At 53.6% G+C, this 14,000-nt stretch overlaps 1 protein-coding gene and 1 long non-coding RNA gene across 2 annotated transcripts; one reads left to right on the forward strand and one right to left on the reverse strand.

Annotated features, from left to right (window-relative positions):
* Positions 1 to 911: 911 nt before the first annotated feature.
* LOC135980009 (butyrophilin subfamily 3 member A2-like) lies at positions 912 to 5,555 on the reverse strand (the record flags this gene model as incomplete). The annotated part of the gene is made up of 3 exons (XM_065580103.1): positions 4,999 to 5,555; positions 3,884 to 4,324; positions 912 to 944 (listed from the first exon to the last, which is right to left on the reverse strand). Coding segments are annotated over exons 1-3 (823 nt in total), but the record flags the coding sequence as incomplete, so codon positions are not given.
* A 7,085-nt stretch (positions 5,556 to 12,640) lies between these two features.
* LOC135980010 (uncharacterized) lies at positions 12,641 to 13,720 on the forward strand. The gene is made up of 2 exons (XR_010597246.1): positions 12,641 to 13,036; positions 13,088 to 13,720. It is a non-coding gene; the product is annotated as an uncharacterized LOC135980010 (long non-coding RNA).
* Positions 13,721 to 14,000: the final 280 nt, after the last annotated feature.

Below are 14,000 nucleotides of genomic sequence, written 5' to 3' on the forward strand. Positions count from 1 at the left end.
CATGGTGCTGGTTTGCCTCCGGCTCTCCTCACGGTAGGCATAGCCTAGCCAAGCCATGGGTCATTGCCCAGTTCAAACTTCTACTTCTCTACTAACGTCTTCTCTTTTCTCCAAAAAGGAGACTTATTCCCATCTTTAACACCGTCTAAGAGACTCTCAGCCATGGTCGGGGTCTGGGGAGGGGCAGGTTCCTTCTAAACTCTTTCACTGAAGGCAAAGGGGACAGGGGATGTCATTAAAACAAAAGTCTTGTGCAAGACTTTACATTTCAAATGCTTTACCTGTTTTTCCTTCTTTTCTGTATTTTTAATGAAAGGTTAAAAGATTTGTAATGGTGTGTTTGCCATGGTACAAAGCAGGCTGAGGTCTCTGGATACCAAACCCCCAAGGTGTCTAACTCTGTTTAATATTGGACAGTGACATGTTGTGTTGTCGTCTTTAACTGTTTGTTCCATCTAAATTACTACAACCGTGTCGGGGTTCTGGATTCCAGGCAATTATGTCATGTTACGTGACAAGCACACATGCACTTGCTGGAAGCGTGCAGCTCACTTCTCTGGGTATGTGCTGGGAGCGTAACACTCATCAGCAGGAACTCAGACATGGAAGTTCCCACTTCAGTCCCCAGGGTGTTGGCCAAAAGGGCAGTTATCACATTCATGGGGGCTTATCCAGTGTTCGTATTGATTGGGACAGAGAAAGTACATAATCAACTGGTGCATGGGTCACAGGTTCCCCCTGTCCCATTCCACAGAGGACAGGAGCTGTTACAGCCCCAGCCAGAGAGCCTGGCTCTGCGAATTGGCTCACAGGGGGGCCTGTAACACACTCACCAGTGGGTCACATCCACAAGCCTGTTTTTTAATTTGTTATTAATAATAACGATAGTAGTAGTAACAATAGACACTCACGTATCTGTTTCTTCAGTTCAGCTTGCTGAGTGTCTAGAGGGGGAGAAGATTGCAGTGTCACGTTTACAGGGATCTCACTCCTGTTCATGAATGTCACTGGGCTGTAATTCCTAAGGCCCGGTGCACGGATAGCATTTGTAGCTATGGCGGTTGGGGGGGGTGATGTTTTACCCAGATAGTTATAGTGGTACAACCCCCTAGTGTGGATGCAATTACACTGGGACAAAGGTGCCTCATACCATTATAGCGTCTCCCCCTCCCCAATGGCAGTAGCTCTACTGGGGTAAGCGCCTTCATCCCGCTATAACTGCATCCACACCAGCAACCTGTGCTGCTTTCTTTCCATATCCTGGTGCGGGTCACAGCGACACCGTGTTTGGATGTAGACAAGGACTAAGATTAAGGGGGTGGACGATGCCATCCCCCATAGCCCTACATGCTGTCAGTGCCCTTTGGCTCTAACTAGCCTCACCAACTCCCAGGGAGCCCCATAAGTCTTGCTGGATGTGGGAGGGACCTTGATGAATAGCTCCCGCTCCTCGTTGCCTGCAAGCAGGCCTGTTCGATACACGGACGTTAGCAGGTAGCTTGGGCAATGGATGAGCTGCGGAGCTGGGTCTCGGGAGACTTGGGCTCTATTCCCAGCTCTGCCACTGACTTGCAGGGTATCCTTGGGCAAGTCCTTTCCCTGCTTTGTGCCTCAGTTTCCCCCCTGCTCTTCATGTGCCTGCCCTAATTAGATTATAAACTCATTGGGGCCAGGACTGTCTCCCCATAGGTGTGTGGGGTGCTCACAGGTGCGAGTGTGATACAAGTGACTATACAGATTCATGCCCAGTTTTCCGGGTCTCGTTCCTGCTTCAGACGGAGTGATCCCGACACTCACTGAGCACCTAGGGTCAGGTTCTTTCTATTCTACAGTGAGACCCAAAGGAGTGACTCTACATCTGGCGCTTCTCAGGTCACACCCAGAGTCGTGGCTCATCCAGGATCCCCACCCCAGGGTGAGTTCAGCTCCTCTCTGCCATTGCTCACTCCCTCTCCCGCCGGCCCTCTCACTGATGTCCCCCAAATCTCTCTTCCTGGCACGGGACGGAAGCCCCCCGACAACCTTCTCTGAATTCAGGAGACCCTCGCTCCGGTTCCACAGCACCCCTTCCCCTCGGCCACCCTACCTTTCGCTCTGTGCTGCTTCCAGAAGCAGTAACTGGCCAAGAGGGTGAGAAAAACCACACCAGCCAGGGTCACCGACAGAGCCAGCTGGCAGGGAGAGGTCCTTGGGAGGAACACATCTGCAAGGCAAAGTTGCATTGATTTGAACCCAGACAGAGTGGATGTGGCAGCAGCAGTAGTGAGGGGAGCCCGCAGCATCCTGCAGTGGTCTGGGAGGATCTCACAGGCATCTTTGGTCAGGCTTTTGAGAGATGAGAAGTGGCTCCTCCCATGAGGCTGACGGGAGCCCAAGCTTTGGCCTGGTCACTGAACTTGGCTAGGCCCTGGCTACACTGCAGATAGGCCGTCTGCTGTGAGAGCTTCTGTTCTGCTGGGGCCGAGCACGCTGGCCGTGCTGGGCTTGGACCTGCTCACGTCTGGCCTTAGAGGTGGGCTGCCTGGGAGACTGCCCAGGGCACTGTCAGAGGAGCTCGCTGCCAGCCAGCATGAGAGCGCAGCAAACTCCCAGAGGCACCGTGTGAGGGGCACCAGATTTCTCCTGCTTCCTCCTGGCAGAGGAAGGTGGTGGAGCCGTAATGCACAGATACTGCTTGTGCCCCCTACATTCTTCCATGCCCCCCTAGGGGGCTGTGTGGGAGGGGGCAGAGCAAGGAACAGTGCCAGGGCCCCCTGCATCCAGGTCACTTTCCCCATCTGGGCTGTGCTGTGGGGCATCAGGAGCTGCTGCTCTCTGCCCTCCCCATACCCAGCCCAGGGGAGGAAGGTGACTTGGATGCAGGGAGCCCTGACATTACTCCTCGCTCCCCCCTCACAGCCCCCCAGGGGGCACGAGGGGCAATGCGAGCGAGGAGTTGGAGGGGGGAGAGAGCAGCAATGCCAGCTGCCCCTTGCATCCAGGTCACTTTCCCCACCTGCGTGCAGGAAGGGAGTGCAGGGGCTAAGAAAGAAGGGATGCAAAAGGGGGCTGGGGAGAAGGGGGTGCAGGGGTTGGAGCACAGGTGTGTTGCTGAGGTTAGGGGTGAAGGGGTACAGTGCAGGGGTTGGGGTGCAGGAGGGGAGTGCAGGGCTTAGCTGCAGAGGGGGTTCAGAAAGGTTTAGCAGGGAATGTGGAATAGGAGAAGAGAAGGGGTGCAGAAGGTGGTTGGGGACAAGGGGTGCAAGAGAGTTAGGGGAGAAGGCGGCACAGTGCAGGGGTTGGGGTGCAGGAGGGGAGTACAGGGGGATAGGGAAGAAGGGGTGCAGTAGGGAGTTGGGCAGAAGGGCTGCAGGGGTTAGGGACACAGGATGGGGTTCAGAGGTTGGGGAAAGGGCAGGGATTATAAGAGAAGGGTTCAGAAGGGTTTAGGGGAGAAGGGGCACAGGGGGATGGGGAGAAGGGGGAGCAGGAGGGGTTGGGGAGACGGGGTTTTTCATTAGTATTGTTATTGTGTATTTTACAAATAGTTTCACACACACACACACGTCTCAGATTAGAAGTGTGAAATCCCACTCAGTTTGATCAGTGAGCACCACCTCTCAGCTACTCGGCACTAGCACAAGATGGGTCCATCTCCCCCCGTCTGCCTGGTTCCCTCCTTCCCTTACTCTAGTCTTGGAGCATGCAGAAACCGAAGTAAGGGCAGCAACACGCCCTCTGCCATGCCTCCCTTATTACTGCGCTGCTGCTGTCGGGGGCACTGCCGTCAGAACTGGGCACCCCAGCCAGCACCCGCCGCTCTCCGACTGGCCAGCCAGGGCTACATTCTGAGCCCCAGAACCTCGTTCAATACAAATTAAGCACTGGGAAGAGGCAGTGGGACCCTGGGGCTGTGGGGAGCCTGGGGAGCCCGTGAAGGCCAGGGGCAATGGGAGGGCAGCCACAGGGGTCGGGGCAATAGGGGTCACTGCATCCATAGGGGCCAGGGTGCCAAAATACAAGGTCACCCAGGGTGCCATTTTCCCAAAGGCTGGCCCTGGACCTGCTATGTGCATCGTTGCTGTTCTCTCTTGGCCGAGACGGGGGTTGAGGACAGAGCAGGACAGGTTCTGGTTCGAAGCGTCTCTTATAACAGCAGCAGTGTGAGTATCAAACAGCCGGTCAGCCTGCTGGGATATTTTCTCCATCACTGGTGCTAGTCGCTGCCCGCTGAGGTCTCTCCACAGCACTTGGGGATTCGGATACCATCCGGCCGATTCACACACCACGTGGATCCCTCCATCCTGATATCCATCGACAGAAAGGTGAGGGGTGGAGCCCAGGCCTGGAGGGGAATGGAGTGAACCTGTGTCATTGCTACACCCTGGGCCCACCAGAGAACTGCTCTGGTGCAGACTGGAGTGTGGGCCTGTGGCAGTGGGAGTCCCAGCGGTGTAGCAGTGTCCTCCCTCACCATGACTTTACACATACAGATCTACCACGTGATGGGTAGATCACACACAAAGCGCCCGTCACCCCCTGTGGCCGCACGGACCTCACGGTATCCATCCCACAGTTCATAGACACGGCGCTACCTAGAGTTTTTCTATCAGCTCCCGGAAGCAGAGGCCTCAGGGAGATTTCCACAAACTTTCTCAGTGCCCAAGGAAATTGTGGGAGAAGGGGTCACACTCCCTGGGATGAGCAGCCGCATCTGGGGCATGTCCCCTGGAGTTCAGGGGAAACAGGTGGGGCCTGATCCTTGCTCAGACAGATGCCCCAGCAGCTGAGGGGTGGAGAAGCTGGACATGGAGCTGGTTACTCCAGTGGGTATGAGGAGTTGGCAGGCAGGTGCATCGATCCCATTAACAGCCAGCCTCGTTCCCTAGCGCTCCGGTGCCTTTCCTGTGAGAGGTGACTAGTCTGAACAGACCGGAACTGTGGGGGTGGGGGTGAAACACACCATTGACCGGTGCTCACTGGTGCTGAGAAGGGCAAACAACAGCCCGTGCTACTGACCAGCCACCTCCAGTTCCAACGCAGCTTCTTCGTAAAAGGTGGGTGATTGGAAGAGGCAGCCGTAAGTCCCTTCATCAGAGGGGGTGATGTTGTGTATCCTCAAGGAGACAGTCCCATTCGCAATACCGTCCTTCAGTAGCTTCGTCCTGCTTCGATACGGTGCGGTCTGCTGGCCAGCCTGATCTCTCCCATCCCGATAGAGATGGACAACTGCAGACAACGTGGATCGGAACCAGCGCACCTCCATGCTCTCGGCGCTCATGCTGGGGGAGAGGTGACAGGGTAACAGAGCATCTTCTCCCACAAGGACCCTGATGGGGCCATCGGGTCCAATCACCTTGAAACTCATTGTAGAAGGAACCAGGAGAAAAGAAGCTGTAGCCAAAGTGGAACTAGGAATACATCATGGCGATGGAAATGGGAATTTACTGTAATATTTTTATCAGCAATGTGTGTCTCTATGTCAGCCTCTGCATTGTTGTCCCCTGAATGCACAAGGGTTCCATTGCCTCTCCAGGCAGATGGAAGGCATGGGGTGTCTGAAATATGTTGCCTCCTGGTTCCAGACCAGAAAAATTAAAATGAACTGAATACAACCTGCACCTGTGAATGCAGGACCCAGCCTGGAAGAGAAAAAGGAAGAGCCGGGACTGGGACATCATCACGTAATGGCTGGGGAGCCAATGCAGGTTGGCTATATGAACTCAGCATGGTTTGGCAGCAGGAGAACAAGGGATGAGGGGTGTCAGGGAGCCTGTGTTAAGAACAGTGTTCACAGACACACAGGGCCTTTCATTCAGGACTCAGAGACAAAGGGACAGAGAGAGAGAGAGCCCAGATGGATCCACACCAGCTTGGCTTGGTAGAGCCCTGGCTTCAGTCTCTATGAGCCTTGTTTTAACCTCTGCCCCGCTGTGCTAACCTAAGGATTTCCCAACACTGTCTCCCAGTTGAGTAATAAACCCTATTCTGTAGTCACTGGGCAGAGCTCACCATGAGAAACAGGAGAGCTAGAGCCCAGAGGCCGGTCTCAGAGGCACTGAGGCCAGGTGGCCTATCCTCTTGGAAAATGTGACCCCTTGAGGGCCTGGCATGCTGAAGGGGTTACGCCCAAGAGACTTTTTAAAGGCAGGGCAGAGCACAGACATAGTGACAGTCATATCAATGGAAGCAATGTGATGCTGTGAGCCCTGAGGGGCTGGGGACTGAGCGTGGGACTAGAAGCCACGAACACCTGCATCCTGTTCCCAGCTCTGCCACTGACTCAGAGTGGCCTTGGCCCGTCACAGACAGATGGATTCTGGCCTCTGGCAGAGTAAAGGGGGTTGGGCAATTCCCCCTCTGCAGGAGTGGCTCAGGGCTGGCATACTTGACCGTATCCTCAGAGCACCAAAGTGTGTCACATGGTGTGGCTGGAGCACTTGGCGTTCTGCCAATAGCAGGGCTGCAGAGCCGCTGAGGCTGCTGCAAGCTAGAGCAACCCTAGGGGTGCTCTAATGGACACTGGGGGCTGTTGCAATCCCTGGAACAGCCCAGGATCCAGGAGATGCAAAGGTGGCTAAAAGCCAGGCTCTCTCCTGGGCTGCACCTCCCGAGAGGCAGAATTTCATTTTTAGATTTGGCACAATATCGCCTTAAGGGCTAATTACATCTCATAGGTGATCTTCTTACTGAGACCATTACTACACTCATAGGGAAACATTTTAAAATGCTCCTTCTCCTAGAAATCAACTCCTCTTTTCTCGTCATTTTTTTCTGGCTTCCTATATCATATAAAGTGTTTGTCATTATTGTGCTCTACATTCCCCCTGCTTTCAGCCAGGTCTCAGAGTTAGGCGAAGCACTCAGAGGGACTGTAACTGATCATCTTATCAGAATCACTGCTGGTTGAAATTTTTTCATCAAAACATTTTTGACCAAATGTGGCTTTTTCAACAAAATGAAAATTTTCAATTTCAGTCAAAAATTTCTCAGTAAGTATTTTTGGTTTACTTCCCAGTTTTTGGGGGGGGGGGGGGGGGGGAACTAAAAAGAATTGGTAGGAAATTTTGAAGAACAGTTTAAAATTTTTTCCCATCACCAATAATTGGCCTTTTCAAACCACTTCTAATCAAACCTGATTCCGCCAGGTTTCCTCTTTTTAAATTTTTGCCATTTGAAAATCATCTTTGTAACTTTACGTAAATTCTCCCAGAGTTTGGAAGAGTGCGACCAAAGCCCTGCTGTGCCTTGGAGCTACTCCTTGTTTTCCCACCCTCCCCACCTAGCCCCCACGCTCCCCCCAAGCTAGTCTGCCCTTTTCTTCTCGGCACCAGAGCTGAAATCCTGGCCCCACTGGCGCCGGTGGGAGGATTATTACCACGTGTTACCCCTTATCTCCACTACCCAGCTCTCCCCCACGTGGTGAACACTCAGACACATCCCTGGCCCCCGTAACTCTCCACTGTGTTTCTGGACAGAGGTTTCTAGTTGCTAAGGGCAGGGCCAGGATGTGGGCACAGTTTCTAGTTGTTGGGGGCCATTCTACGGAACTGACTGTCCCGGCAAGCAGGACCCAGCTATATATCCCCACTGCCCCTAGGGGCAGGACACGTCCCACTGAACCAGGAATCAATCAGCCTCAGGGGGACATTTCTGGGCACAGCCACCACATGCTACCTGATGGTGACTTCCTGTGGGGGCCTCTTGTAGGCCACAAGACACATTTATTGCCCAACGCTCCCTGGCTTCTCTGCCCACCAGCTGCCACCTTTGCTGCTCTGCTCATAATCCCCGAGTTCCCTCAGACAGAGCTCAGGCTGGAGGCCCAGCCTTCCCCAGCACAGCCGCTGGCTCCTGTGGGAGAGAGACTAGGCCCTAAAGCCCCAGGAATCCTACCTGAGTCCAGCCGCTGAACGTGGAGAGAAAGGAGGGAAATGGTGAAGGCAAGCAGCGGCAGTGACCTCACGGAGCCAGGGGACATCGGGGAATCCTCCATCTCCCTGATGTCCAGACGACCACACAAGCCCTGGGCGAGCGAGTCGGTGAGCGAGACCTGCGATCCAGGACATGAGAGTGGTAAATGGGCAGAGCTGGTGCAACCATGCTGACTCCACTGGGCGCTGGAGTGCGACAAGCCCACATTCAGGCCAGACCTTTCAGAGGGGCCCAGCATCTGAAGCCAAATTTTCCAACGGGCTCAGTGCGCCGGGCGCACAGAAAGTGCTGAGTTCTGCTGAGTCTGGCCCAAACCCAGGCCAGCTCCAGCACTGGCACAGGAATAAACTCGCTCTTAAAGGAACGATTTCTAGATAGGTCCCAGAACGACTGGCTGAAAGCTCCTGACCCCCGGCCTGCAGGTGCCCTCAGCCCAGGGAACTCCGTGCTGGTTCGGAACTGCAGCCCTGAGCTACAAAGAGGGCTTGGGGGGTGGGGAGGGGGGTCTTTCTTAAACCACACGCAGGGCAGCCCCCTCTGCCACTCCTTATGGCAGGGGGCCCTGCTGCCACCCAGCTGCAGCTCATAGGGGGAGGAGTTGTTCTCCCAGCCTCCATCCCTGCCCATCTGGGAAGGGGACTCCAGACTGCCAAAAGGGGAGTCCCCGGGTCTCCCCCATTTGCCGCCACTTGCTGCTGAGGAGGAAGTGACCGGACAGTGGATTGTCAGTCCCTGGAATGGGGAGAACCGAGTGGGGCACAGCCAGAGGTCTGTGTCCAGAAGAGGATGCCGCAGTCCTGGGGGGTGACATGGGTCCTGGAGCAGAAGTGACGGTGGCGAGCCATCACCAGATAAAGGCGCACTGGCCAACCAAGGTAATTCCCAAGACAGCCAGCAGGAGGTGCCACAGTGGTGAGTCCAAACTGTGTCAGTCTCTCTTGCAGGATCTAAGGTTTTTGCAAGTGGAATCAGGATAAAAATGCAAGAAAGAATGTAGGAGCGGGTGGAAGTGGGTATTGTGGGACAGGATGGGAGCGGGATTTTAAAGATAGTCCCACGCAGGGCTCTAGCTCCAGGCAGGCGAGCAGGAACCACTGGATCTGTTCCCCAGTCAAGTAGCTTTCATGTTGAAGGAGTGCCTTTGAGAGGCATTGACAAGGGCAGAGTGCACACAGAAAGGGGCAAAATGTTCGTCTTTTATAAAGGTTTTTTTTAAGCACCGGTGAACACCAAAACTTTTGTCGCTCACTTGGCAGTGTAGACAAGCCCTAAGGCTTTTCCATGCCCATGTGCTGTTAGTTTGTAGTTGGGACACAGGAAGTACAAGCCACCTGGAAAACGAATATAAAGGGCAGCTGCATCATCTCCATTTTGTCATTCCTGCTCCTTATCTCTGGAGTGACTTTTCTACAAGCCGAAGCTCTGAACAAAGGATTGAATGACCCATCCGAGCTGTGGATGTGATCCAGAGGGACTTTCAAGCCAGTGAATTCCCCAGTACTGTTAAGAACTTGATATATGGACCTTGAAGTTGCTGTATGTATCTGAGTGCTTTATCATTTAACACTCTTGTCTTTCTTTTTTCCTTATAATAAACCTATCATTTTAGACACTAAAGAATTGCCTGGCAGCGTGGTATTTTGGGTAAGATCCAACTTAATATTGACCTGGCACTGTGGATGACCCTTTGGGGTTACCAAAATATTTTGTATAACGAGCAGAGTTTTTAAATAACTTTCACTGTACTGGACCTAGGGGCTGATTGGGAGCCAGAAAACTGAAACACAATGTGATTTCTTTTTTCAGCTTCTCGATAACCAGCATGGGGGATGAGAAGCAGAGTTTATGACAGGTTGGTGAGTTTAACCTCAGTGTTAACCACCAGTTTTGCTCTCCCTTTTGCAGCCTGCCCTAACCTTGGCAACTGCAATACAATAATCCCTAGCACTTCTAGAGCATTGTTGGCTCCATTTTATTGATGGGGATAAAGGCACAAAGAGAGGAAAATGACTGATTTTCTGTGGAAGCAGCAGAAATGGGAACAGAATCCAGGAATCCTGGCTCCCGGCCCCCTGTTCTAATCAATAACAATTCTTTCCTAAAACTTTGTGGGTTACGCTGGCAAAACCCAGCAAATGATCCCCCTGCACTGGGTAAAGTCACTGAAGGAGTGGGGAACAGGTGGGGTAAAGTTGGGGTGAGGGGTGCCGTGTTTGTAGAACAGCCTCTAGTCCCAACCTGGCTCTGGGAGGACAGGCTTGTTTCTCTGCAGCTATAGCCAGCAGGGGGAGTGCCTAGCATTGTTTTTGTGCAGATCCTACACAAGCATTGGCTCATCTTGCACCTCCAAAGCACCGACTCCGGGACCACTCTCCTTTTCAGTTGGGGCAAGTGGAACCGAATCTGTTCCACTGAGCGGGGTGAGGAAGGGGAATTGGGGCAGCCCCACAGGGACCACACACACACCCAGGGGATGCTACAGGAGGGAAGGGGTTATTCTGCTTAGCCAGAGTAAAGGTACAAACTCCCCTCCTGTACTGGATACCCAGGTCACAGACAGCAGCAGAAGGAATGGGAACCCACAGCTGCATCTATATCTCACATAGGTTGGTCTACATTGTTTATGGCTCAGGTCTAGATGAAATGACTGTAAAGACTCTCAGTAGTTATCAATGATTCACTCTCACGCTGGGATAACATTGCTAGTGGGGTCCTACAAGAGTCGGTCCTGGCTCTGACAGTTTTCACCGTTTTCAGTCATGATTTAGATGCTCTAGTGGAGAGTGTACTTAGAAATGCTGCAGGCCCGAACAAGCTGGGAAGGGCGGCCAGCAGTTGTGAGGACAGGATTAGAATTCAAAACAATCTTGACGAATTGGAGAATTGGTCTGAAACCATCTTTGTTGAATTTATCTTGATTAGTGCAAATATTTCAGCCAGGAGGACAAAATGAAATACATTAAACAGCCTAGGTACCAATATTACAGAACAGGAGCTGGGGTTCCAGTGGACCACAAACTGAGTATGTGTAAACAATGTGAGGCTATTGTGAAAAAGGCAAATATCATTCTGCAGTGTATTAACAAAGGTGTCGTATGCAAGACAGGAGGTTAAAAAAGTGGACATCTTTATTCTTGAGAAATGAAGACTGTGAGGGGACCTGATAAGTTTTCCTATAAGTTAAGGGCTGTTAGGGAGAGGACTGAGATCAACTCCTCTCCAGCTGCACTGAAAATAGAAGAAGGGGGAAATCAGCATGCTTTGCAGTGATGGAGATTTAGGTGAGACCAGGGATGGGAAAACTACGGCCTGCGGGACCGTCCTGCCTGGCCTCCGAGCTCCCAGCCAGGGAGGCTGCCCCTGGCCCCTCCCCTGCTCTTCCCCACAGCCATGCCGCCGCCCAGGCAGCGCTCGGGGGGCCGGGGCTGCGCAGTCCAGCAGAGCAGCGCGCCTAGCTCCATCCAGGCTGCTGCCCTGAGCGGCATGGTAAGGATGCAGGGCTGTGAGCTTCTGCGGGGCAGTGTGTCTAGTTCCGGCGGGGCTGCAAGCTCCTGCTGCTCTGAGCAGCATGGTAAGGGGGCCAGGGCGTTGGATAAGGGGCAGGAGGTCCCAGGGGGCAGTCACGGGACAGAGAGCAGGGGGCGGTTGGATGGGGTGGAGGTTCTGGGGGGGGCGGTCAGGGGACGGGGGTGTTGGATAGGCGTGGAGTCTCGGGGGTCTGTCCGGGGGCAGGGGTGTGGATAAGGGGCAGGGCGGCCAGGGAGGGTTGGGTAGGGGGTGGGGTTCCGGGGGGGTGGGGTTCCGGGGGGGTGGTTAGGGGCAGGGAGGGTCTCTGGAGGGGGCAGTCAGGGGACAAGGAGCCGGGGGCGGGGGGTTTCGGGGATTCTGAGGGGGGCAGTCAGGGGGCGGGAAGTGGGAGGGGGGCAGCCAGGCTGATTGGGGAGGCACAGCCCTCCCTACCCTGCCCTCCATACAATTTTGCAACCTCGATGTGGCCCTCGGGACAAAAAGGTTGCCCACCCCTGGGTTAGACATTAAGAAAAACTTTCTATGAGGATAGCTAATCTGTGGAACAGGTTGCCGCAGACCCCCAGGCAAATGCGCTCTCAGCTTCCACAACCCATGGGAGGAACCGCTCTTTAATGTATTGACCATACTTGCTGTTTGGGGGTTAAGCCGTAGGCTCCTCCACCTCCCAGTACCACACCTCTGAGGCTTCAGCATGCCTTCCTCGCTGTGACCGCGCCGCAGTGAGTCTACTTGGACTGGACCCCTGGAGAAGGCTTCACACCCAAAAGAAGCAATGCAGCCCCCCCGTCTCTGGACTGCATCGACTCCCAGCTGGTGCAAAACAGAAGGGCTTCTTGTACGTCTGAACCTAACACAGGAAGTTCTCAGGGGCCTTGAGCAAGAAATTCTCAGCACCATCCTGCTGGGCTTGCCCCACCCAGGTGGGCTCAGGCGGCTCCTTGTTCCCAGCCCAGAAGTGACTCCTCCTTCCTGTGGTCCCTCCTATATCCCCTCCAAGGCCCCGCCGCCAACCTCTGTCTTCTTTCCCAGGCAAACAGATCTCCAGGTGACTCTCTCTCTTCAGCTCTCTGTTCTCTCTGCTGCCCATAACTGGCTGGCTCCAAGTTGGGATGGGCCTTCAGGTCATCAGTTGCTAAGTTACCAAGTGTCCAGGCCATGGTCTGGGGTCCAGGCTGCTAGATTGGGTCACACCTGGTCCTCTGCAACAATAGACACCCCTCCTCCCACCTTGGTTAGACATGCAGCACATGGGGGAAACTGAGGCACACACAGTATACATACGCAACATTAGGAAAATATCCCACTTAGTCACATAGGTTACCTAGAGAGGATGTGGAATCCCCATCATTGGAGGTTTTTAAGAACAGGCTGGACAAACATCTGTCAGGGTGTGACAGATTTATGTTACCAAGCTGCCAGAGACCTTAGGTGATCAGTCTAAGGCAGCGGGATTTTTAGGGGTGGAGATGAAGAGAGCACACCAAGTAACTAAGTTTAAAGTTTTATTAAGAAAATAACAGCGGAGAGTGCTGCGTGTTTCCCACGTCACTCTGAGGAAGGAAGGAACGCACAACCCAAGTCTGGGTGTAATGTAAGAAGAAGGCGGGGGGAAGGGTGGACGGGAGTTCTTCCCTGGGCACAGGTCGTCCGGGGTCCGCTGTAAATCTCCAACTTGCTTCCGCTCTCGGGAGGGTTTTTACCCTAGGTGTTCCTGAGGGCTTTTGCTCTCTGCCCCAGTCTGAACCGGTTTTCGGTGGCTTCCTCAGCTTCCCCAAAACACTCCAGCTTCAGGGGATGGGAGACGGCTGTTCTCCCATTCGCTGACCTTCACAGTCTCCCTCGTTTTCGCAGCCCCTGCAGTTTCTGTTCTGTGAGTCTCCTTTCTTATGGCAGGGCAGGAGTGGAAGCTCGGCCCCCCTCTTTCTTGGCAGGTAGCAGAGAATCTGTTGTGTGCAGTGACCTTGGGCTGGAGTCAACCTCTTATCCAGGCCTAGCTGGAGTGTCAAGTTAACCCGTTCCCTTGTCTCTCTCTCCCTCCTTTGGCCTCCTGAAACCTGCAAAGGAACCTTCCATTCCCCACTCACTCACACCTTTAACCCTTCCCAGAATACTACACCAGTGTTAGCAACATACAATACTGATCTGCCTTCCCAGGGGACTTGAGGGAGAGGGCCATTGGGGTGTGACAAGGGATGGTCTTGGTTTACTTGGTCTTGCCAGTGACCTCTTGAGGTCCCTTCTAGCCCAGCATTTCTATGGCTCTACAAATGGTGAACAGGCCATTAGAGGCACTTATAAACTAAATGCAGACACTTATTCCTGTCCAGCAGACTTCCTCCGCTGATGATAGCAACAGTGCTACCAGCTGTGAGTAGACCAGGCCATTTACCATGTTACAATCATGAAATTCTACAGAAAAAAAATAGGTCCCCCACCATATACACACAAGCAGTTACTGCTCACGTATCTAGCATACCGTACCGAGTGTGCAAACAGCACTGCGCAGCGTAGAGCATTGAGTGCACACACTAAATGCTAGCAAATACTAAACTCTT

Source organism: Chrysemys picta, unplaced genomic scaffold (genome assembly GCF_011386835.1).
Source record: "Chrysemys picta bellii isolate R12L10 unplaced genomic scaffold, ASM1138683v2 scaf1590, whole genome shotgun sequence".
In the NCBI taxonomy this organism is placed as follows: Eukaryota; Metazoa; Chordata; order Testudines; family Emydidae; genus Chrysemys; species Chrysemys picta.